The sequence below is a fragment of the Poecilia mexicana genome, unplaced genomic scaffold (assembly GCF_051168715.1).
Source record: "Poecilia mexicana isolate PSO_F unplaced genomic scaffold, ASM5116871v1 scaffold_17, whole genome shotgun sequence".
Classification (NCBI taxonomy): Eukaryota; Metazoa; Chordata; class Actinopteri; order Cyprinodontiformes; family Poeciliidae; genus Poecilia; species Poecilia mexicana.
In genome coordinates this window covers 12595117-12620186 of record NW_028263386.1, presented here as the reverse complement: position 1 = coordinate 12620186, position 25070 = coordinate 12595117, and the positions used below count along the sequence as shown (strand labels likewise).

The window sequence follows — 25070 nt, the reverse complement described above, 5'->3', positions numbered from 1 at the left end:
AAGTAATTACTCTAGATGCAAGGGACAGCGTAAAAACAACGCGGGTTTTTTCTCGTTTTGTTTTTTTTCTTTTTTTTGGGAAGATTGTGGCATCACAGAGACTGGAGGGAGGAGAGGCAGATGTTTCTCTTTTTAAAAAAAAACAACACACAATGCGCTCGGCTTCAAGAGAAAAAGAAGTGCCCTGCAACAATTGTTCCCCGGAGAGAGGTGCTCTGTGCGAAATTAGAGCCAAGTAAAAGACACTTATGCGAGGTCAACAACGGCGTGGACGCGGGGGCACACCGGCCAAAGTCAAACCAGGGTTATTTGAACTGAATATGATGAGAACTTTAATGTTCTTTTCAAAGACTAAACAATGCAGACATTTTCCTTTGCGCTCCTCTGGTGAGAGTAATTTGTCTCCAAAGAGATGCACATGGCGGAGTGACAAAAAAAGGGGGAAATAAAATCCCTCCTCTCTTTGGTTTAAGCACGGGTTTAATCGCAGATCATCTCACGCTTTAAATGGCAATGGAAGCTGATGATGATTAGCCCTATTGAGTCCTGGGTGCCCGGGCTCTCCAACTGGTCGTCTGATTGCATAAGGACATAAACATATCAGCACCGACTCTGATTAGCTGCTGAGGGCCAGGCCAGGCTAATTCTTATAATTGCAAGTGACTTAAGCAGTACCTCTCTTTGATCTATTGAAACCATTTGAGAAGAACCTCACCTTTGTTTTTTTTTTTTTTTTGTTTTGTTTTGTTTTCTTCTTCCCCTCTTCTGGTTATTTTTACTGTTACACAAAAATGAGCAAGTTTGTGTTTTATTTGACTTAAATAGCCACTTTCAGTTGTTATTATCAAATAAGGACATTTCTAAATTATTATTTCTGGTCAATTACGACCTGATAGTAACATTTTATTTTAGTTGACAAAGCTAAAAGGAAAATTATCGGTTGTTAAATAGAAATGCATTTTATTTTCCAGTGGGAAGATTCTGGTGGAGCAGCAGCAAAGTGACACGTAATCGAGGCATGTAGATTCATACAAAGAAAATCTAAGAATATGTAAAATAAATAAATAAAATAAAGAATAATATGCTGCACAGTAAGGACATAAGTTCAGCTTAAAATACGCTGCACTGATCAAAAATGTCAAACTATGATCCAAGGAATGTACAACCAAGGTTATTTTTTAAAATGTAAGAAAATGTGCATGTGTAAAAAGTCCAGGAGATTTTTTTTAAATGAGAAAAACATGCAAAACAAAAGAGCAGTGGGAATTGTAAGGTTGTAAACATTTTTTGAGTGTGTTGGGACTGATGGGGGTTAGATAAAGTTTAACACCTGCTGGGAAAGAAGAATCTCCTAAAATGCTCCTTTGTTCACTAAGGTTGCAGTAGCCTGTCACTGGTCTCTTTGTGCATTTTCCAGGACAGGAACATTTTTCACCTGGTTCTGTGACAGATTATCATCAACATTTGGAAAGCACCTCCAAATTTAATATCTAAATGTTGCATATTTTTAATCAAAGTTCTTAATACAGTACATCTAATGTACTCATAACACCTACTTTTAATGCGTTGCCTGCTTCCTTGTAACCAAAATGTTGTCTAAATGCTGCAACGACATGACTCAGATAAACATCTCACTAAACACACTCTGATATCTACATCAGAGTTTAAAAACACAACTTTTAAAAGTAAGCTTAAATTGATCTTCTTTTAGGTCGGTTTGTTTATAGCAAAATTATTTAGTTTTGCTAAATTCCTGAATAATCTGATAAATTATGTTGTAGGTAAAACAAATTTTATTTCCTTTAACATCAGAATATGCACACACTAAGATTCCTTTAATCAATATGGTGAAAGCCCACATCATAATCTCATGGCTTCGTAATGTGAATGTATTTTTAGGCAACCCCTCAAACACGCTTTCCTTTTGGGACGTCAGGAAAAAAAATTATCTAAATAAATCAGACAAGAGCAGGAGACCTCCACTAGTCCCGTTCATGCCTGGAACAATTGGTAGATTCCTGAAAATGTCAAATTCACTTGATAAAACAGTTATATGGAAATAGAAATGCAACAGGAATTTTTAAGGTTTGATAGCAGGCATAAAAATTGTACGAAATGAGAGAATCAATCCCAGAACAAAATCAAAGCAATTGTGAACGTGTGTGTGTGCGTGTGTGCATGTGTGTTTGTGTTTTGCTGTCAGAAGTGCTGGTGCACCTCATTAAAGTAGCTAGTGTCATTAGGAAACATTTCACAACATCAGTCAGGAGTTAGTCTTTCAAATGGTCAGTGACCCTAAGCAAACTATTGGCTTTAAGACAAAAGAGTCAATGTTTAGAATGCCCATCACAAAATCTGATCCCGGTCTCACAGAAAAGTTGTGGGAAGATCTGAAGAGGTGTGTTGTGTGCGAGCCTGACTATTGTGAGAAGATACCCCAAATTTTGGCCCCAAGTCATACAGCTTAGAGAGTTATATTAAATAAGTAGGAAATGTAAATGTATTCACTGAAGTTTTCTCTCATTATTTTGGGTCTTGACTAACTGAAAAAAGAAAAGATTAATTTGATTTGAGGTCAAACAGTGATGAAAAACACTGTGCAGCATATAGAATGGGTAAAATAAGTATTGAAAATGTAATTTTGTTTTCTTAGAGAACATGATGCGCAGAATATGCAGAACCAGTCGTCCTTTAAGCATGGTGTTTACGATGATATCTAAAGAGCTGGGGTTAGACTCATCTGACCAGATGGCATTCTCCAAATGTTTTAGTAGCAAATACTGGGAGAATGCTAAATCCTATGTAGCAAACTTTAAACAAGCTTCAAGAACATTTTTCTTCAACAGTGGAGTCTTGCACAGTATAAACGGTTACCAGTTCCTTCTGAAGCTCTCTGTGAGTGCCATATTTGGGTCCTTGACAACTCTGCCAGACACCTTGCACAGGTCACCTGGCCCAGTCTATGCTGAAATCATGGCTCCAACAACACTCACCAGAAACTTCTCAGAAAACTGAGGAATTTAGAAATGTAAAGTAACCAAAGCAGTTGGCTACAGCTATGGTATTATTGTACCCAGCTATTTGAGTCCAATACTTTGAACTCAAAGTATTGTACTTTGAGTCCAATACTTGTACCCAGAGTCCAATACTTTGGGTACAAGAAACCTTTTTATACATATATTTCAGTTAATATTAAACCCCAGCATTTGTGTAAAATTTGGTAATATGAATTTCAATGGCCTGTCTGTCTGTCTGTCTGTCTGTCCGTCTGTCTATCTATAAGTTTTTAGTAGGAAATTATGCTTATTTTCTTTTCTTTTACAGTTAATGTCTTATGTTCTAGTTTAGTGTTTTTTGCAAAAAATATAATTCTGCATCATGGAAAAGAGACATCTAATTTGAAGACAATGTGAAGACAAGAAATACTTTAAAAAAACTGATATCATACTAAGATACATTTTTTTGTCAATCAAATAAACAGATTCAATGGTCATTATGGAATTAGTTTATTTTATTGTAAGTCTAATTTTGTCTAAAATCCCCCTAATCCTTTATTACTGTCAGAAACGGTACTAATGCAAATATTTATGGAAATCCTTACTGTACAAGCCATAATTTCTGGGTACAGTGTATAAAATCACAAACAAGTTCTTCTCTTTATCTGTATATGCAAATTAATAAATACTTTTTAAATTTGCAAAATATAAAACAAAAAATAAGAAATCCATCTCTTGCTTGATCAGTTATAGTCTATAGCTCCCTCTTGTGGTAGAAAAACCCCAGTCATTGTGCTGAAACAGTTGATCTGGATTAAAAGTGATTGCAAAAAAAAAAAACAAGTAGCAGCTGCTTCCTCCAGAACAAGCTGTCATTATTATCTAGTTGTGAGTCAATAAAACTTAAGTTAAAAGTTAAACAGACAAACCATCTAGCTGCACCCACCACTCTTACTAATGCAACATTTTTTCAGTGCACATATCCTCTGCACTCTAGAAGTAGGTAGTCCTTAATGAAGGTGGGCAGATCAAGCTTTGGGACCACTTTGTGAACTCGGCCCTCCAAGAAGCTCCTGAGTCTGCAGCGTGCCAAGTGCTGCAGGGACCGAGGAGTCATTGCTAAGGAGAAGATGGACTCATAGAAGTCTTTGTGCTCCTAAATGTATGAAAACACAAATTACCACAAATCAAAATGGCTACATTGATAAAAGGAAACATTTATTTATTTATTTTTCCATTAATAAGTTATTTAAAATAACAAATAATAAACTGAACTTGACTGCACTGTTTGATGACTAGGAACAAATTGGAAAGCATGAAATTGACTCTGAGTGTATGTTTGGATTTGAACTATTTTCCTGTAATGTGCCTCGAGAAGACATATGTTGTGAATTGGCATCATGAGGATAAGCTGAATTAAATTAAATCAAAAGCCTCTACGGCAAAATAATCTCACAAACACTCGAAGCGCTTTGAAAATAATATCTTTGGTCATGCTGTGAATCGTTATCAGATGCTTTGGGTGTGCAAGTACTAAAACAGCTAAATTAAACAATGTTAAGAGGCAAAACATTTATTTAAAGAGTAAAAACACAAAGTTTTGTGCCATTAAGTTAACAATTTAAACAACTTGCCTTAAATGCATCTTCAGGCACAGACTCAACCCATGTATCTGTGACTTTCAGGTGACTGTAGGCATTCAGGAGAACCTCGATAGTGTGCGGAGATTCTGAGCAGTGCTTCAAAACCTTAAAAATAATAAAATAAAAAAATAAAAAATAAAGCTTTAAAAGCAAAGCGATAGGATTTGTGCAATGATTTAAGTTCATGAGCGAGCTCTGTGACTGTAGAACTGAAGAAATAAAGTAATTAAACACTTGTGAAATGAACAGATTGGTCTTCCCTCCAGGGGTTTAACTGGAAATTATGCAATTAGTGCTAATTAATCTCCTATTAACACTTGCCTAATTAGGAACCAGGCATTTTGTCTAGTGCACGTGGGTTCACTGATAGTTGTAGTCTGTTTCCCGCAGAGAGAGCCACACTTTGTGTTGTGGCATAAAATGGTAATGATTTGAATGTGATCTTGTGATAGTCTGCAGTGAGTTTCAAAAGTCACGCTCTAGGTATTACATATGTGTATTGATTATTTGTGCACAGTTGGCTGGCTTACTAAATTATTATCCATTTCTATAAGAATGAATCTGGACTTTACTGTTCAGTAATATTTTTGTTATTGTAAAGATGCGTCTCAATAAATTCAACACAAAGACACGGCCAATGAAAACCCAGGATTCAGTTTCTGAGAAAATGTTCAGGCCAATAGAAAGCTTAGTCCACTGAAACATATGCCTGTATTGTGCTAGAAAAATAAAATCAACATCTTCATAAAGCTTGCCAGCAGAAGGAAGTTTGGAGTGTTCTAAAAATACATGGTAGATGGCTGTGGTGACCATGGACTTGATAAAACACTTTGGATAAACATTCAGCAGATGACATGACTGGCTAAATTTCACTGACTATGAAAACGTCATACATATTGTTTGAGGTCATGCTGGACCTCAAACAACTTGGATACATCTGTACCAGCTGTCCATGCCTTGTGCATTTCCATGAAATTCTTAAGTGGGATGCGTTAACAGGAATATGTGCACTGTTTTTACCTTGGACACAACTTTCCACCAGTATTGGATACAGCACTCTCTAAAAAGCTATCTTCTCTTACAATGGCTTTTTTTTTTTTTTTTTTTAACTCACACATTCTCACACTGATATGATATTTAAATGTCCTGAAAACTGATTTCTGGGATTTCATTGGTATTAAACAGTTATCGTCAAAACATAAAAAGTAAATGCTTTGAAGAGATGATGCCATGTATCAACATAACATAAATTAAATATTTTTAAAACATAACTACTGAAAATATAACTTTTTGATCATATTCTAATTCACAGATGCCTGTCGCTGTTTCCTACCACAGGGAGAGCACCAGGCCAGACTCGAATAGAGCCGTGGTTGAGCAGAGCACGGACAATCCTCTCAGGATGATGGGAGACCTTGTAGGAAACCACCTTCAGGATGTTGTGCATGGGAGCTTCTCCACCATAGTCCATATTGTTTACAGAGCTCCCCTTAGCAAGCAACAGATCCACTATGTCTGGATTGGCATTCTTACAGGCCATGTGCAAAGGAGTGCGCTTGTCCTGATCCTTAGTGAGGACGTCAGCGCCCGCGTCCAGCAGCATCTGGCACACCTTCAAGTGACGTCCGAGGTCCTTCATTTCCTGAGGCTGTGCACAGGCTGCATTCAGGGGTGTGAGACCCTCATTGTTCTGTTTGTCCACAGCCGCTCCGTGGCGCAGGTAGAGCTCAACGTGGTCGTGGAGGCCGTGCCTGGCTGCGATGTGTAGCGGAGCATCGTCTTCATCTAGGGTGCAGCCGTTAATTGTGGCACCATAATGAAGGAGATACTTGGCACATCTGGCGACAGAATAACAGAAAGCGAGATAAATTAGCTCACTGGATTCCAAACTTTCTTTAAAATTATCTGAAATACACTAACAGCCCCAGTACTGCAGATGAGCTTAAGTGGCCCTTCATTAACACAATCTATTATGTTCCTAATGTGCTCAATTAAATGAATTTCACAATTAAAAATAAAACATAAAAAAGCTGTTATAAGCTGAACTGTGCTCAGTCTCAAACTAGTATCTCGGTGAAATCTAGTGGGCAATATAAGTGTTTAACACCTTAGATGATAATAATGTTTCTTCTCTGCTTATCAAAAGTCGTTCGGATTTTGAGGAAATTTATTATTTTTACATACATTTCATTATGATTCCACAGGTTTTAAGTGAAATTTAGTTCTGGATTTCCCCTTGGCTGTTTGAAAACATTTATTTTATTTTAGCTAAGCAATTCTTTGTTTACTATGGATTTAGCCTTGATGTTAAAAGATTCAACCTCTCGTCATCTGTAGCAAAGGCCTGCAAATATTTTGGTCAAAACTGATAGGCGTGTGAAACATATTTAAGTCACCTTGACAAAACGGATGCATCTGAGGAAAAGTGTTTTCACAGCATGATGTATTTCACTGTGGATATGCTATTTTCTCCATTTACTTACTGTCCCTTTTACAGAGCACCCCTGAAGTTTTGCAGTTTAAGTTTTTCAAAAGAGGAAACCTGCTCCTTACTCCAGACAAAAGGGTAATGCACAATATACATGTGGATCAGAGACAGTACTTTTGAGAACTTTCATCAGCATCCTTCAGTGATGCTGTTTGGCCTCTTTACAGTAATTATTCATACTTACTCAAAGGACTCGGAGCTTGTGCAAACATGCAGAGGCATCAGCCCGTCTTCTGAGACAGCGTTTGCGTTCGCTCCATAGATCAGCAGCAATTTGGCGCACTCTGCCTGGCAGCTTTCACAGGCCTCGTGCAGCGCAGTGGTGCCTCCAGGAGCCAGGTCTACATTTGCCCCACGTTCAAGCAGGAGACTCAGGCAGTCTACAAATCCTCGACCTGCTGTGATGTGAAGTGGCGTTGTCAGCTCCTGCTCATATGTCAGAGACCACAGTCCTATAAGCAGAAGCAAAAAATGGGAGTTAGGGTGCCATAGAGTGTTAAAATTAGTAGAATTGTTAGAAAGCAGCAGACATGTTGCAGCAGGTTTAAATTTTTTAAATGTTTTCGATGACGTGCCCCGTCACAGTGCCAATAAAAGTCTCTCCGATTTAACTTGAAATAAAGAAGTTATTTTAAAACCTACTGAGGCCTCTGTAGTTAAATCTGAAGTTCTTCCACTCTTCTAAGTTGCTGGTGTCATAAATGGCATCAATGAGGTTGCTGTACTCATCGTCGTCCACAATGCTGAGGATGGTCAGCGCATCGCCCACAAGCAGAGAATTCCAGAACTGGAGAACGCAACCCGTGGCCTTGGCAGTGGCAATAACATCTTCGCGGTACTTCTTTGGCTTTTTCCACTTTATTTTAGGTGCCAGATAAGCCATATTCAACCGAACTGTGTTATTGTATTCATATGCCAGTCGCCTAGTTTCTAGTGTATGGGGCACTAACGGGGGTTGTTTGTGCAGCGAGAGCTATTTCAGGGAGGTGTTACACGATACCGTGGTTGACCTGGTGAACCTCAGCCATGCAATGGCATGGGAAGCAGTGACACTGCATTTCATATAAGCAGCTTTATTTTTAATTAACTCACTAAAGTCCATGCAGTGAGGGATTTTAAAAAAAAAAGGAAAACCAAGATGCTTTAGATTATTTTAAGAAGAATTAAAAGGATTGCCTGGAATGTCACATGGAGACGTTTTAAATAACCGTTTGGCCTGACTGTGGGCTGAACATTATGGTGTCTATAAATAATGCCTCGTGACTTGCTTCAATAAATATAGCATGAGTGTGTGTTGGAACACAAGCATCAGGACAGCGTCCTTCGTCCTTCGTGTTGCACACCAAAGTTAATTTAAACAATAAAATAATAAATAACATTTTCCAAATTTTTGCAGTGTTACTTAATATCTGTAGAAAGAATAGCTGTAATGATTTTGCCAAACCACATCAGACCAACTGAAGACTGATGTCTCTTACCTTCTCCCCGGGCCATCCAGCGCATCTCCCCTCCCTGTGGCTCTATGACAAGGTTTGCCATGGATCCTCTAGGAAAGAAACGCTTCAAAGCCTCCACATCTCCCGTATATAAAGCGTTGTGGATGACGACATCTTGGCAGACGGCTGGTCGGCGGGCGAAGGTGGACCTCCTCTGTGCTCTTTCCATCGCCTCCTTCTTCAGCATATAGCTGCTGAGGTGATGGGTAGCAAGCTGTGTCTTGTATTTGTGCCTCTCCAGCATGTCCTTGTCAAGCTCGAGAGAACGCAAGGCCGTGGATGAAAAGACAAAGCTGCCTTGGGACATCCTAAGTTTGTGGGGAAAAGTTCTGTTGTTTCTTTTTTTTTAAATATGTAGGACTGAGTGAGGGTGTCCAAAAAGACCAGCCTCACATCTGTTTTTGTCTTTGAATGCTTTGGCTGCTGTCCACTACTGCCTAGCAGGCTGTCCACAGGGTTGGTTCACAGAGTTGTTTTGATATGAGACCCTCCCTGCCAGTTGGGCTATTTTTATATTTCACGTGCCACCACCCATACTGTTGTTTGTTTCCAGTTGGTCATGGAGTGATAGGTTAAAGTTTTCTCAACCAAGAAAAAACATTCACAAGAAAATAAGATAGTCTTTTTTTTTGGGTTCACCATTTGAATAATTGCTGCAGCAATGTGGTTGCCACAAACTGTGCAGGTGCTCTGAGATACCTGCACAGCTTGAGACAGGGGTAGAGGTTCACCTTCCACCATCAGCATGGCAATGACCGTAAGATCACACCCACAGCTACAACAGAATATTTTAAATGAAAGCAAATGACATCTGTTCATTATGCCTGACGTTGAACTAATTTACAGTGAAAAATTTGCAAAAAAAAACAAAACTCTGTAGATATAGCAAGAAAATAGAGACATACCATCTTTTATTGCATTTACAACTTCAAATCTTTTAGTGTTTTAGTTGTAAGTCCGTCAAGTAGATTAGACTTGAAGCTGCAAGAGCAATAAAAGATACATCTACTAGGTATTGATTCATGAACTCTAAATAAAAATACACCTCATACCGTACAGAATATTTTTGTCGAAAAAAAAAAAAAAAAAAAGAAAATTACCAAATTTTTGGTTGTAAAGTGACATAATATGGGAAGAATTAAGGGCTGTGACACAGTGACGATCCATGAATCCCGATTTAATGTTAGACTCTCAGGTCAAAAATGGGAAAAGCAATGCCTAACTCAGACATATGATGAAATAATTTTTGGCATTACAGTTTGTGTAAGATTAGATCAGAATGCCCTTTTGTAGACTCCTTCATGTAGTTTGCAAAAATGTCTTTTTCTGCTCAATATGTTGTTTTTTTTCTTTTTCTTTCCCTGAAAGCTCTAATGGATTTTGTGTATCCACATGGCTCCCTGCATTAGAACATTAGGCTGAATGACTGGCAACCGCTGTGTCACTCTGCCCCACGTGTAGTGTTCTGATGACAGAGGGACGGTGCATAATTAAGCTTCTTAAGCCTACTCACTAGGCATCTGATAAACATCGCTTTTGACTGATGAATGACCATTTTCTAGTGATAGAAACTCTACCAAGCAGCTGCGTAAGATGGTCATAATTGTGGCTCAGAATCACCTTTGAGTTATTTAAAGGTTGATTAACATTTTATATATATATATATATATATATATATATATATATATATATATATATATATATATATATATATATATATACAACCCTCTGTCCTCTGTTATAGTTGATCCACAACGCATTAAAACATACACACATATTTATCCCCCTCTGTGAGTGGAATATATGCAGATACTGGCAGAAAACAAGGTTTCGCGCCACAGGTGGAGAACATGAGAATTGAAGAGGATTTTACCTTATTTTGCATCTGAAAACACAGAGGCATAGCGGCATGTCTTCTGTACCTTAATGACTGTTCCTGTATGGAAATCAAGGTCATTTATTTCATGTTACAGTTTGGTAATAGATGCCACATTAAACAGAACACGAGTAAGAGTTTCAACTTTGAAAACACACATTACCAAAGAGAGAGACTAGGAATATTGTTTTTGCGGCTGGAGTACATCCTTTTAAATGATATACATAATGAGTTTATAATATGCATCTGGGCTACCTCCTCTCTACTTTGATGTCTTCCAAATGGCCCGGGTGTCATCAGCAAAACATGTAGGCACTTTCCTGCCTCATTGACTCCCAAATGTATTTTAAATATCATTCCTGGTAACGCAATTATTTAAAACGCTGAACTAAACACTTACTAATGGGGAAAAAGACAGCCACTTCGATAAATTCATTTCTCATATGGTGGGCATTCGTGTTTTGTATCTTTCTTTTTTTCTTTTTTTTTTCCTCCTCTGTGAAGCGAAGGCAACTCTGATGACAAGAAAAAAAAAAAAAAAAAAAAAAAACAGCAGCAGCACCCCCTGCCCTCATAGCCCCCTGTGGACATATTGGATCTTTGGTTTCCTAATATTACCCACCAGTAGGTGCCTTTTCAAGTTTTTCTGCTCTGTGGTCAACCACCTTTCTGTCCCCTGGGCAGTGAGAGGCTGGACATCAACAGCAGCCTCTGATGAGAGCCAGCCACTTCATTTATGCAATCATAGGCAATTAGTTCCCTCTGATTATGAGGCCCTTAATGCTATTTTGAGTACTGTGCCACACATTAATACAGGAAGAGATTAAACTACAACCCTCCCACCACACGGAGCAGCCATTTAATATACTGAGAACATAATGAAATGTACACAGTAATTACAGTAATATTAAATGCTAATGGGCTTGCAATTGGAACTGCTCTTAGTTTAAGATGGAATCGGAGCAACCAAAGAGAGTCGAACGCCATAATAGCACAGTAGTGCTCATTTATCCATCAGGTGCCTCTTAGTTTTATGATTTACATGTGATTTTTCTGTGAGTAGCTTTGAGATGGTGTTGAATTATTGGGTAACTCAGAATTGAAGGGAGCAATTAATTTGCATTTTGAACTGCCAAGAAAAAAAAAAAATTACAAATTACAGTCAGAAAGTCTCACTTCTGCCTCAAACTATTTTATCAGACTTGTGTGTAAAACACAATGAAGAAGTGCATTAATGCGAATTGGAAGGGAAATGATTTCTTGTTTTCAAAACTACAAAGAAAACTAAACATAACATAGCAAAATATGCATAATTGTTGTGTCCAGACCCAAAAGAATCTCCTTTCACTACATCGACACCATCAAGATTTTTGAACTTGGCCTCCAACAAGTCGTGCAGATATAGAGGATGAATTTATTTTCCCAGTTAATTATTATTATTTGATTTTTTTTGTTTGTTTTTTTTTTTTCAAAATGGTTCAAGCTCCATCAGATTAGATGAATAGTATCTTCAGCAATTTTTAAGCCTTGTCAAATATTTGTCTGGACTTTGACTTGCCCATTCGAACAAATAAAGTTGCTTTGATTTAAACCACTCAGTGGTGGTTTTGGCTGTATGTTTAGGGTTGCTGCTCTGCTGGACAGTAATCCTCAATTCATGCGTCAAATGCTGAAGAAACAAAAGAATCCTTACAGCCATCGCCTTTTACCATGGTGGGGATGGTGTGATCTGAGTTGTGCGTAGTGCTAGTTTTCCCTTTACATATGTGTTTTGTATGTAGGTCCAAAAGTGACATTTGGTTCTGGCAATAAGAGATCATTTTCTTTCATGTTTGCTGTGTTACATGTATGGCTTGAGGTAAATTTAAAGCAAGACTTTCTGTTGATTTCTTTTTACCACTCTTTAATATTGTCCAGATTTGTAGAATGCACCATTAATAGTTAAATGGTTGATAGATTTTCTTACCTAAGCTGTGGATCGTCTAATGTTCTGCTGGGTTTCTTGGTCTTCATTATGCTATTTGCTTAATCATGTTATCCAGAAAACTTTTAATCCTGTCACAGAGCAATTGTATTTTCACTCAGGTTTGAATTGTACAAAGTGGGACTCCATTTACACTGGATTTACAAAGTCAATTACACTGGATTTTATTGGTGGGTATCAAAGTAAAGAGAACTGAATGGATTTTAATATCAAACTTTTAAGATTTTTACATATAAAAGATGTTGAAAGCCATGCATATTTCAATATGATACACATGTGAAACACCTGCAAATTCAATCATAAATGTGTGATATTAATGTAAAAATGTGTGAGAAAAAGGTATGAATAATTCAGCATTTTTTGCATGTATTAGATTACGTTCAGTATGTGAAAAATAAAGGGCGCTAGAAGTTTGTATTCTGGTGTTGCAACAACTTGTAGGGTACCCTGGAAACATGACAATAGATAATGAGCAACCTTAATTGGCTGCTGGCAATATGAGGAGCTGGTTTCTGATTTACATCTGTGATTATTCTTATTTTAACAGACACATTGACATGTGCCTTGGGAACTTGCTGCTGTTAGAAGATTCTCAGATAAACAATCAAGGCTAGTTTACTTCATTTGATTGTAAGCATCCGCCGCAGGACCTACACAGAGAGCGCCATCTGTAAATCGTCTTCAGTTGTCATCACAGTGGCGGAAATGTTGGTGAAAAAGTTGCGTGAATTTATCGAGGCTTGAACTGAACAGTAACGCCAAACTCATGGAGGCATGATTACTTTTTTCTGTATTCTTTCAGCTCGGACCGCTCCGCCTATAATGCATCGTATCGGGCCTGTGCAGATTCCAATTGTCTCTCAATGCGCTGATCACCACGCAAATAACCCTCTGTTTCATCATGACAATTGAAAGGTTCATATTTCAACTTAATAGTCCTTTATAACTTTAACCATCTATCACAACCTCATTTCATTGTGGCTGCAGTTAATACGCGCTTCCCTGCCAAGTGGAACATTTTCTAATGATGCACTCTCACATGAAAACAAGGCAAGCCATCCCAAGCTCTGCATCACTCACTAATGCACCCATCCATAATGTGTTCATAGCAGCCTGCCTAAAGCAGACGACGATGACTACCAACTAGGCCGGGCAGGAGAGGGGTGCAAGATGCAAAACCTAAATGGCCAAGATAATCATCGGCAAAGTCGCTGCCATCAGAGGCTGTATCACCCTCATGATAACATCAGTAGATTTCATGTCATTAGGTGGAAAACTGAGAAACATCTGAAATGGGTTATCTCAACAATAACAGTCAGTGGCGGGAGTCACACCCAAGTGCGTTATGGCAGTGAGCCTGGCTTTGTGGGATGCTGATAAGTGTTGTCTAATAGGTGTACGTAAAGTCTGATGTAAACAGCATCCTAATTAGAGAGACCTTTATCAGTTCCTCCATTTTATGCAGATTGAGCCGGTGCAAACGCTGCTGTCATTATCTTGTAATCAAGTAGCTATTCACTGTCATCTTTTAAAACCCTGATTAAAATGCATAACAAGGAATCAATGCTGCTTTATTCCCTCTGTTACCTCATAAACATGCCATCCTATTAACTGAATAATGGTCTTTGGCGATACACATATATAAACTATGTAGGTAAAAGGGATTTCAAAAGTCGAGCAATTCAGTATTTCCGCATTTAGTTTGTCAGTACAGTGTGCAGTTTAAAACATTTGCATGCTGTCAGGCAGAAACCGTTTAATACAACTGAATTGAATTTCTCAATTATAAAAACTGAACATAAAGATACTCTCAGACTATTTCAAGAAAAATGTTTATAAAAACTGCTTCAATAAAGAAAAGCACATGTTTTTGCTTCTTAGTTTAAATAAAAGATTTTCAAACCCGCATGTTTTTACCCATTTCTTAGTTATATAATCACTGGGGTGTTTTCTCATCAGATTAGGGGAAGATACATTTTGTGACCAATACTAAATTCCCAATACTTGATCTGTTTTAAAACACGAAAAATGTCTTGCAACAGTATTAATGCCCTTTGAGCATTTTCATATTTTGTTAATCACAATGTTGTTGTGAAATGCAAGCAATAAGAAGCACTGTTTGCAGTTTGCTTTGACCTATGCTTTGTCCACGTGTCTGAATGAACCAGACACGTGGACAATAAACACTGCACACCCTAACCTAATGGTGAAACATGGTGGTAGAAGTATGATGCTAAAGGGATCCATTTTTACAAAGGCACAGGGAGACTGTGTCTTTGACTGCTGAACAGTGTTGCTCCCAATTGCACCACTGTTCAGCACCTCAAACTGACATAATTTAGAGAAAATTTATATTTCAATAAAATATCAAATGGAAGCCACTATGATAAAGACAATTATAGCTGTACTCAAATAGAAAAAAAATGATTTTACTTCAGTTTTATTCAGTACTAAGAGTAAAGTTTGTTACAAATCCAAAAATTTGCCTAAAAATATACAATCACTAGGATGTGATTCTCAATTGAGAGAGATGTCTGTTATAACTCCAGATTCTGTGCACAAATACTGCAGACATATTAGCATTTTCCAATATATATGCTTTTTTAAAAACATTTTACATAAAACACCATAGCGATAGCAGCATCTTTGTGTAAAATACAGAAATGGAACATGCTCCTAGAAAAGATTCGATTAAGTTATTTTTTTGTTTTTTTTCCAAATAGTTGCAGATATAAGTGTGATATTGTAAAACACACTAGAGGCATCAATGGCTGTTGAATTTATTTGTCTGCCTGTCAGTGAGTCTGTTGAAGTCTTTTAATATCTCAGCCACCTGTTTGGTTCCTCACCTGTTCCTGCTGCTGCGCTCTCAGAGCATCCTCAAACAGGTGCTGCCTTTGATTTCAGATTCATAAGAGCTGATGATTAGGAACACAAGGGGAAGGATTGAAAATTTCTAACTGGATGACAGTTCCCCGCCAATTAGAAAAATGTAGCTTGTATTTGGTATGGTTAGCAATCAAAAGGCTGTAAAATAAGCTGTGGCAGCATGATCAGCTGCAACCACTTAATCAGTGTGGGAAACCTTGATTTTGGACATGTAGGCCTCCAACCCCAGAAAAAAAAAAAAATCAAAGTTTTGTCACTAAATAAATGACAAAGCCCTAAACTAGAGGGCTGGATCAAAGTATATGAATATTAGGTCCTGCTGGTCTGTTGGCTCCAAGAGAAATTCAAATCCCAAAAGACACACTATCAGCTGTACATGCACCAAACAAAACACTTGGAAGGCATTTAAAGCTAATCACGTCTGATTCATGACCATCATGGGAAAACTCTATGATATGACTGTCAAAGTGTAGAATAATTACAACCTACTGAGACCAAGACTTTTGAGGCTCATCTGAGACGTTCAGATTTGAGAATTAGACAAGATCTTTACGCTGCGATAAGTGGATGTAGACAATGAGACTTTGTAGCTCGTTTATTTTGTGACACTTAAGTAAAACAATTACATTTTCTAAGGGAACTTGATTGCATTCTAACTAGAACTGAATTAGTAACTTTAATCTGCCAAAATGATTGGACTGAATAAACACATTTCTGTAAATAAATTTAATCCATTGAGAAGAATTTTGAGATATTTTTGTGAATGGTGCCATACAAAGTAAACCAAAAATAAATAAAAAAAATTAGATTGCATTTTAACAGAAACAGTAAGGGATGCAGTTAAGTTAAATGTACAAGTATATGTACGGTTGGCTCAAGTTATGCATAAAACAAGTTGCTCCCAAACGTGAAAAGAAAAATCCCAAAAAGGGAAAATTTAAAAAGGTTATGCAGTTGGTGAATGATAGACTTTGTCAAAGGCCTCGTACAACCTTTAGCTAGATTTTACATCTAATAAGATGTGAAACAACATTGATGCCAATTTAAAATTATAGTGGGGAAACCCCCCCCCCCAAAAAAAACCCCTTAATTTATTTTAAGCAATTTGCATTTTAAAAACTCCTCATAGCGCCTCCATTTTCCCGTACAGAGCCGATGTGAGCTTCCACTGCGGTTTTGCCAGATTATAATATATACAATGCTGCCACCTAGCGTACATTATAAATGCACCATTTTAGAAATGAAAAATGAGAAAAAAAAGAACAAATGCAACAAAATGTAGACCGTTTTTATATGCATTTATTTAGGTGGGGGAAAAACAAACAAACAAAAAACCCCGCAGAAAACGCAGATTTCATCTGAAATGTTCACTTGGAGCTGGTGTACTTCGTCACCGCCTTGGTGCCCTCGGACACGGCGTGCTTGGCCAGCTCCCCGGGCAGCAGCAGTCTGACGGCGGTCTGCACCTCCCTGCTGGTGATGGTGGAGCGCTTGTTGTACTGAGCCAGACGAGACGCTTCGGTGGCGATTCGCTCGAACAGGTCGTTCACGAAGGAGTTCATTATACTCATGGCACGGCTAGAAATGCCTGTATCCGGATGAACCTACAGGCGAGTAAAACAAAACATGTTGGAGCAGTTTAAAACGGGGAAAAGACCAACTGTAATCGTTTTTACCTCGCCCACCTGTTTTAGAACTTTATAGATGTACATAGCGTAGGTCTCCCTTCTTTTAGTTTTTCTTTTCACCTTTTTCTCGCTTGAACTCTTGCCTTTCTTTTTTGAAATATCGTTGGTCATTTTTTTAAGCGAACGTTTGGATATTACATAAACAATTAGGCTGAGTTTTACCAAAAGCCATTTTAATAGCTTGTCTTAATTAGTGACTGATTTCGTGCAGCTGGCTCCATTTCACGACCGACCAGATCCAACTAAACGGTAATGTAATAGTTTTCTCAAAGCCCTTGGAGCGAGGGAGGCGCTTTTTTGTAAGATTTCTCAGTTAATGTTTGCTTTTTAACATATACATTTTTAAACGTTGCTCATTTATTTTTTGACTCAAAGTAGACAGTGAGCACCGTTAACCATTTTAAAAATCTAAATCTAAAATTTACTTGCAATCCAATTTCCGAAGGTGCGGTGCCATGTGGTGCAAGTGACACACCATAGAAGAAAACGTTAGGCAATAAAATGCTTTGCACAGAACAAAACAATCCCAACATAAAACATATAGTAGCCTACAGGGAATTTTGTGCACGCACAACTTTCCAGGGTGTAAAGGTTTGGTATTGCACGCACTATTGATGTCCACTTGGTGGCAGACTTGCTTTATTTTTTAGATTTAATGGGAGACTACTGTGGAGTGCCTGGACTGCCACAATCCAATAAATAAATAATGCATGTATTCTAAACATTCTAAATAATCCATTATATGGGGATTCTACAATTCAAGGTCAGGCCTGTACATAAAATCAGAGGTTTAAGACTGAAACTCACATGTGAGTCAAAAGCTAGAACCTATGACAACAAGTGTAATTGTTATTATATTAAATGGTGGAAGAAGTGATATTGAAATGGAAAACATCAGCTTGCACAGAGAGCTTGCACAGAGGGTGTGCTTTTTTTTTTTTTTTACAGAAACGCACCCTATAGAATAATTATATGTACACATGCAGTTGATTCAAAATTATTCATACCCCTGGCAGATTTAATGACTTTATCCTAATCTTTATCTCTTTTCAAATCAGAGCTGGGACTCGGCTCGGACTTAGATTAAATACGGCTCAGATTGGCTATTGAGGCTTTATTCAGTATACATATAATTATTTTCATCCAGTACATTCTATAAGAAAACTCCATTGGTTTTCATAATATTTGGTCCTTGTGTAGTATTGTATTATTCAGCTGTCAGCGTGGTCACTTTGCACTAATGAACAGCATTATCTGGTGTTCACTAAGTTTATCTAACCATTCAGGAACTTCTTGCTCAGTTTTACTGTTGGAGTATCTCAGCTTGTAAGCAGCCATGATTGATTTGAGAGCTGCTGTTTGTAACCTAAAGTCCAAGAAACACCGGATCCATTTTGGCATCTGATCCGATGAAAAATCGGATGTACCCAGGTAATTAAAAGAAGTGAAAAGTGAAAAAAAGAGAAAACATTATAAATGTGGAACACTAGATGGATTTAATCTACATAGACCGCTGCATAATTACAGTGGTTGAGATGTGGTCCTGTACCAGACATTTTTGGCATGCTTTCCTTGTTTGCTTCCCATATTTAGCACTGATGCTAAAGCATTTGATGTGTACACATCACACCAGGCAACACCTCTTTCAAAAGGGCAAAAAAAATATCATAGTTTCCTTTTCCTATTATAGTTAGCTTTTTTCAGTCCAATTGCATTTTCATGACGTGTCCTCTTGATGGCATAGTTGTGCCATGGAAATCTCAAACATGTCATCCAGCTTGAATCTTTTTGCTAAGAATTCAATGGAATTTGCATGTGTGCCTTTAAATGAGCAAGTTTTACGTATTCATGAAGTGCTACGCATTCTAGGCTATTTTTGTAGGGTTAGTTCAGCTAAGATGCAATAGTTCAAAATGTACAGTAAGAGTTTGAGTTATGGAAAAATGTTTTACAAAGCATTCAGCCTACAGTCTTTAGAGGTGACACACCTTGTCTGCTACAGTTACTGTATGCCAAGAAATTTGCAAATGTCGAAATGTGCACTCGACATAACCGTGGGCTAAAATGTCATGAACTGGCTTTAATATGGATTATATGAAGTGGCTTAACGGCCAAAATGCAATTATTTGTACAACTTTGTTTCTTTCCAGTTGTGGTTGGGCTTACTCGTGGATTATTAAGGAATGCAGGGGTTTTGCCATAGTGTGCAACAGTGAATGGATGAAGTTTAAAGATTCATGTTTCTGCAGAAAGGACATGTTTTACTTTTGAGGATGTAGCACTAAAGCATATTACATCATTATTTTGAGGACACTGAAACTTTGTAAGCCCATCCAGTTGCTTTTCTAACAATGTTTAATTGGGCCCAATTGGGTCACTTCACACTAATGCTACACATGTTGTGGGTGGAAGAGAAGTCAATCTACTGAAAAGTGGCTTTTAAAGTTTACTTGTTACTGTTTTAGAAAATTTGAAAAGGTTTATTTTGACTTATTAATATTTTTTAAAGTTTTATGCTAGTTTTTCTGATTTTAAAATATATATTTGCCCATGAAATCTTCTATATTTAAGTTACATTGCAAGCTTAGTTTTTGACAGATATCTTGTGTGGCAAAGGTAGACTATAGGCTCGATCTTATTTTGAAAAAAGATTTAATGTAGCAAATGGTGTAGTTGCCAAATGTTTGATGTAATTTGAAGCTGGCATGGGCCGAAGCTTGAATTATAAGAGCCAAGAAAGATTAAAATCTGTTAGTGACTAAAGACATTATTTATGATAGATGTTGTTTACTCTAGATCATGGCATTCAAAAATTACTGTGCTCAAAATGACATAAAGTGGGCCTCTCTTGGTGCTGCAGTAGCTGAAGATAAGCTGTATGAATGTATTCAAAGGTTACCTACTCACCACCAGATTAGTCATAGAGATGTATAGTTCATATTTATATTGCCAAGCTTTTAACTTGTACCTTTAGACACCTCAATAATTGTGTTTATGTTGTGGGAAAGAAAAGTATTTATCAGGTACCGCAAACATGATTTATTTATTTTTTTTACTTTTTGCTCTCTCTCTCTCTTTTTTTTTTTTTTTTTTACTTCTAAGACTTCTTAAGATCTCCCCAGCTAATTTGAACATATGCTTGAGATAGTTTTCTAAGTAAAAATAACTTTACTATAGTAAGTGCACAGCTGGTCATGGAGATAAGCTCACCTTTGTGTTTCTGTGCCTCTTGCCTAATGAATATAGAACAAATCTCTACATTCAATAGGCAGATATCTTATTGTGGAAACAGGACTGTTTCTTCCGTAGTGACATATTTACATCTCAAAGCTTGCTGTAATCTAAATCCTTTATCGCAATAAGATGCATTAAAGATACTTATGCTGTCTATTGAGTTGAATTGCATTTAGCCTTTGGCTTTTGCTGGGAATGATTGTTGATCTTTGATTTGTTCTGAAAGTTTAAAACATAAAGTGAACCGTTTAGATGTTATTTGTGTATATAATGGCTTGTTTTCAATAAAGATCCAGTAGTAGTTGCAGTTTAACGATATCAGCATATGCTGACTTTGACCTGAGATTTTATTTTCTAAATCATGCAATGTTATTGCTTTATGATTTTTATCACACGGAATCTTGCACATACAGCTATAAATTGTAGACAAACCAGTAAATGTGGTATATTTTAATACAGCAGAGATTTATCCATGCTGTCTGATTTGTTAGTGTAGTGCTAGCCCTAGCTCCTTTATCACTAGCTTTAAATCTGTTTGATTGATGAGATCTGAGGCTGTTACAAAGTGAGCTGAATTTCTGCCTTTTATCATGCACCCACATCTCTCTAAATAGCATTACACTGTCTCATACTCATTCATTTTTGTCATACTAAAGCATGCCCTAGTTGTAATGACTTGAATACTCAGCTTTTACATATTGTTAATGTCTTTTAAATGAATTCATATAAAAAAAACAGGAATTCAGAGTGTAATATTTATCCACTTGAGCTTCTATTTCTTTTCTTTTTTCACATTTCTTGCTGAATTTAAATAAATATTTATGACTAGTAAATATGACAAATTACATAATGCACAGCTCAATGGAAAAGTACATTTCAGTGTGTATTGTTGTTGGGTAATTTAGCTGTGCAGGATATACAATAATGGTAACACACTTTTGGCAGACCTTTCGACTGTATAAAAGTCTGTTTACTCATAGCTTCACTGCACAGTCATGTTTAGCATATGGAAATGCAGCATTTTTGTTGGTTAGTTAACAAAAGTTAACTAACCAATTAAATAAGTAAAAATGGTGGTGTGTGTTTTGTGAAGATTTTATCCACAAGCATGTTCTACTCAACAGATAAATTGTGAATATTTATGTTAGAAGCTATTTGTTTGAGGTCTGCACACATTTAATAAGCCTGTTATTTTCTCCTGTTTTCAGGCAGATTCATTCGTCTTTAGCAGTTGTTATCTGTGCTGGGAAGAAAGGGAATAAAAAGGTGAGTGTGTGTTCACATCTGCTACCTCGCTTCATCTGTCTGTCACATAAACAGAAAAATGTTGGCTGTCGTGCTTATCAGAGGCTGCCACATCAATGTGTTACTTAAATCTGTCAAAGGTGTTTAATTTATTTCTATTCTCCGTTTTAGCATTCATAAAAATATTTTGTGACCAGTTGATTGCATCTATGCCATCGTGTCTATGCCTGATACTGATTTACTGTACACACATTAGCCTGAAACGCATAGCACAATAGTGGAAAATAACCAGAAAACAAACAGCAATAAAACACTCATGCACTGACCAGTTCACCACAATGCAATATGTTTTGCATAATACTGTTGGTTTGGAAAATTGTTGATATATTTCAAGTTATAAAGCTTTTATGCGTATTGTCGGCTTTAGAAACCCTGATTTTCTGCTAATTAGATTTCATAAACTTGTGATAAGTAACCGCAGTGACTGATTTTAGTAGAATAACCTCTTTGTTAATTTTCTGGGTTTTCCTGGCCTACAAAGCCATCAACAGCTGAAAGACCATTTTCTGTATTTACATGATCTATCTTTAAGTAAGTGCTATGTATCAAAAACTTTGATTACTGTGGTTTATGTCATTAGGAACCTCAAAACCTTTAAGATGTTAATTAAGACCTTTTGGATATTTTTCTTGTTTAAAGTAAACCTCGGATTTTTAAAAACTGACCTAAGCTCCTGCTACAGATATGAACTCATTCCAGAGTCTCTGTTATACTTCTCAAGACTATTTAGGAACAAAGACATATTGATTATGGAGTTTAAACTGACTTTAACATCTTTTACTAATAGCTAGCATAGCTAGCAGTCTTCTCATTTTTTACTGAAGGATGTCGATCTTTACTTTAACTCTGAGATGTCTTTCTTTGCCTCAGACTTCAAACCTTTTGGGAGGCAGTTTTTCAGACAGCCCTTTATATGTAAGATAAATACTAAACAAATTTCAATAACTGCTTTATTGGGGGTTGTCTCTTCAGGTACATCAATATCAACACACCAGGCCAATGAAGTAGTAGTATTCATTACATTAATTGCAATATTTTTAATATTATTCACCTGGAAGAAAGCTGCCCCTCCATCTCATAAGCAGAGGATAGAAGATGCTATGTCCCGTTTGAAACATTCTGTCAACAGCTCTGTTCAGGAAGTGTGGAAGTTTTACATTTTACCCAATCACTAACATTTGCCCGTGACGTATGTCATGTCAGTTCAACACTACAAAGGTCACTGGAATTGCCCGCACTGTAAACAACCATCCCCCACTGCGAAGAGAGAAGTACCAACCCGAATAAGATGGGTGTTAATGTTAATTAATTATTTGGAAGAATGGCAAACACGGACTGAATGGCTTTGCTCATTTCTCGGCCTCCACAGCCAAATTACAAACTACAATTTAAAACAGTGCAGAAAATCGATGTCATCGTTCAGAACTTCTCCTTCTGCTCCCTGATTGTAAAGTAAAGTAAAACCATTATATATTTATTTTTTTTAGGTTTTTCTTTCTGATGGTTCCTTGAAATTCTGTTTTGTCAAATATTTTCCATTTTTGAATCCTAGGGTTCTTTTAAATGGATGGACAAATCTAAACACCAACTTCATTTTTTTTTTTTTTGGTCTTTGACTCCCATTTTCAGAATTGCAGTCATTAGATCATATTACTGATGTGTTTATGCAAGGTGCTGAGCACAGAAGCAATATAAAGTGATTAATTCAAGAGAGTAAAAGTGATAAATCATCACAGTTTCATTAGTACTTTCTGTTTAAAGTTGTGTTATAGTGCTGCACTAAGTATGGCAGTGGTTCATCTCTGCCACTCATTTTATCTTTAGGGTTTATAAGATCTTAAATGTCATCTCCTTTAATGCTGTATGAAGATGTTGCAATCATAAAATTGCCAGACTTGCTTGCCAATTCTACATAACTTGGCCATTTCATTGATTGACTACTTGCTCTTTCTAGATCTGGATCATCACAGTTGTCCTGTCATTGGGTCTTCTGACTGTCCTTCAGCAACTTTACTTAATACCCAACACCATTTACAGCCTGATGATTGCAGTGCCTACAATCCTAAGCAATTTCATGTCAACATTTCAAATTGAGCTAAATGTTTCATAAGAGCTCAATGTTTTGTCAGATGTTTTCCATCCAGACATTAAAATTTGTCATGGTAAAAAGGTATTTTTGAAATGCGTTTGAATTTATGTGTCAAGGCAAGTCTTGATTAATGTCAGGTTCTAATTTGTAATCTCAACTATGAAAGAAACACACAACAGATTCTAAATAATTTCTTTCCTAAAAACAAAAGAAAGCATTCCAGTAAACGTAGAACGAGAAAAAGCATTCAATTGATTTTTGGAAGTGTGACATCTTCTATGAAAGCAGTAATGTTGACTGTTTGTTAGAGAATTTAGATGTTTGTTACAACACTGGCAATGAGAAAACATTAGTAAAAGCCTTGTTGCCTCCCATCAATCTAGTAAAGGGTTATGTAACCACTTCCAATTAAACTGAAGTCTATCATTCTACACTAGAATTGTAATAGAGGGATAAGAGGTTGGTAAGTCATATAGAAAACATCTACTTTAGGTAATTGCAAATAAAAGGGGATACAGATGCCAATCTGGCAATTGTAATGCTCAAACAAACTGGAAACACCCCAAAGTCATTCATCCTTACCAGGAACAAGCTTAAAAATTCAGCCTGCCAGATTAAAATGAATTAATTCATTCATTATTTATTCTTATTCATAGTTCATTCTGAACTAATTTCTCAGCTCCAACACGAACTAATTCTTGTTGATTTATTGTATTTTGCCTGAAATAACGTAAAAATATTACGTTAATAACGTAAAAATATTACATGCAGGTCACAATGTTCTTCATGAATTAGCAGATCCATCCATTTCATCACTTAGCATTTCTCAGCAAGCTTAGCTCTGTATTATTTCCTTTTTCTCTTTGCTCACAACAGCTGTATTTTGTGACAACTGAATTCCCAAAGCAGCTGCTCTCATTCACTTATTTCAATGCTTTCATTGTCAGAAAACAAAACAAGTCTGAAATTTTGGCTGAAAAGCCATTTAGGCTGCATTTGTAATTGCTTTCACTTTGAACCATTTTATTACTACCCTGTCATCACAGACAGGATTTAGCATTTATTTATTTTTTTTATTTTGCTTTTTGTTTTGCCATTTAAGCTATTATTGCTGTCAAAACCACTCGGTAATAATAAGTAACTGCTAGATACTGGAAGCTGCCCTGGAGAAAAGGGGGACCGCGTTTATTCATTGCACATTTTTCTTTATTATTATTCTACAGCTGTATAACCAAAATAAATAAGGTGGCCTATAAATATAATTTTGGTCATTCAACCAAAACCATATTTTGCTTATAAAATTCAGATTCTGTCTGAGCACATTAGATGTCAAAATCTTTGTGTAAATTTCTGTGAAACCAATTAGTACCAGTGATTTTTAG

At 36.8% G+C, this 25070-nt stretch overlaps 2 protein-coding genes and 1 long non-coding RNA gene across 4 annotated transcripts; 1 reads left to right on the top strand and 2 right to left on the bottom strand.

Annotated features, from left to right (window-relative positions):
- Positions 1-3489: 3489 nt before the first annotated feature.
- asb10 (ankyrin repeat and SOCS box containing 10) lies at positions 3490-10269 on the bottom strand. Its single transcript, XM_015008171.2, has 5 exons — positions 8606-10269; positions 7312-7579; positions 5973-6477; positions 4631-4744; positions 3490-4152 (listed from the first exon to the last, which is right to left on the bottom strand). Exons 1-5 carry the CDS (start codon positions 8928-8930, stop codon positions 3967-3969), a joined length of 1398 nt encoding a protein of 465 aa, XP_014863657.2. The 5' UTR covers positions 8931-10269; the 3' UTR covers positions 3490-3966.
- Positions 10270-16653: 6384 nt separating this feature from the next.
- h2bk1 (H2B.K variant histone 1) lies at positions 16654-17258 on the bottom strand. Of its 2 annotated transcripts, none has more exons than XM_015008150.2 (2): positions 17049-17258; positions 16654-16976 (listed from the first exon to the last, which is right to left on the bottom strand). In XM_015008150.2, exons 1-2 carry the CDS (start codon positions 17169-17171, stop codon positions 16740-16742), a joined length of 360 nt encoding a protein of 119 aa, XP_014863636.1. In that variant the 5' UTR covers positions 17172-17258; the 3' UTR covers positions 16654-16739. The 2 variants fall into 2 exon arrangements, with proteins under 2 accessions (XP_014863636.1, XP_014863644.1); XM_015008158.2 differs by having other exon boundaries at positions 17058-17250.
- Positions 17259-21145: 3887 nt separating this feature from the next.
- On the top strand, positions 21146-23772 carry LOC106930527 (uncharacterized). The gene is made up of 2 exons (XR_001420869.2): positions 21146-21560; positions 23554-23772. It is a non-coding gene; the product is annotated as an uncharacterized LOC106930527 (long non-coding RNA).
- Positions 23773-25070: the final 1298 nt, after the last annotated feature.

Bases quoted from the DNA above. Each gene is read 5' to 3' on its own strand.
- asb10 (XM_015008171.2), bottom strand. From the start codon at position 8,930: ATGTCCCAAGGCAGCTTTGTCTTTTCATCCACGGCCTTGCGTTCTCTC. The intron at 7,580-8,605 runs GTAAGAGACATC...TTCTGCTTATAG, and splicing joins CTGGATGGCCCGGGGAGAAG to GACTGTGGTCTCTGACATAT. The intron at 4,153-4,630 runs GCAAGTTGTTTA...TCATACATTTAG, and splicing joins TGCCTGAAGATGCATTTAAG to GAGCACAAAGACTTCTATGA.
- h2bk1 (XM_015008150.2), bottom strand. From the start codon at position 17,171: ATGACCAACGATATTTCAAAAAAGAAAGGCAAGAGTTCAAGCGAGAAA. The intron at 16,977-17,048 runs GTAAAAACGATT...ACTCGCCTGTAG, and splicing joins TTCTAAAACAGGTGGGCGAG to GTTCATCCGGATACAGGCAT.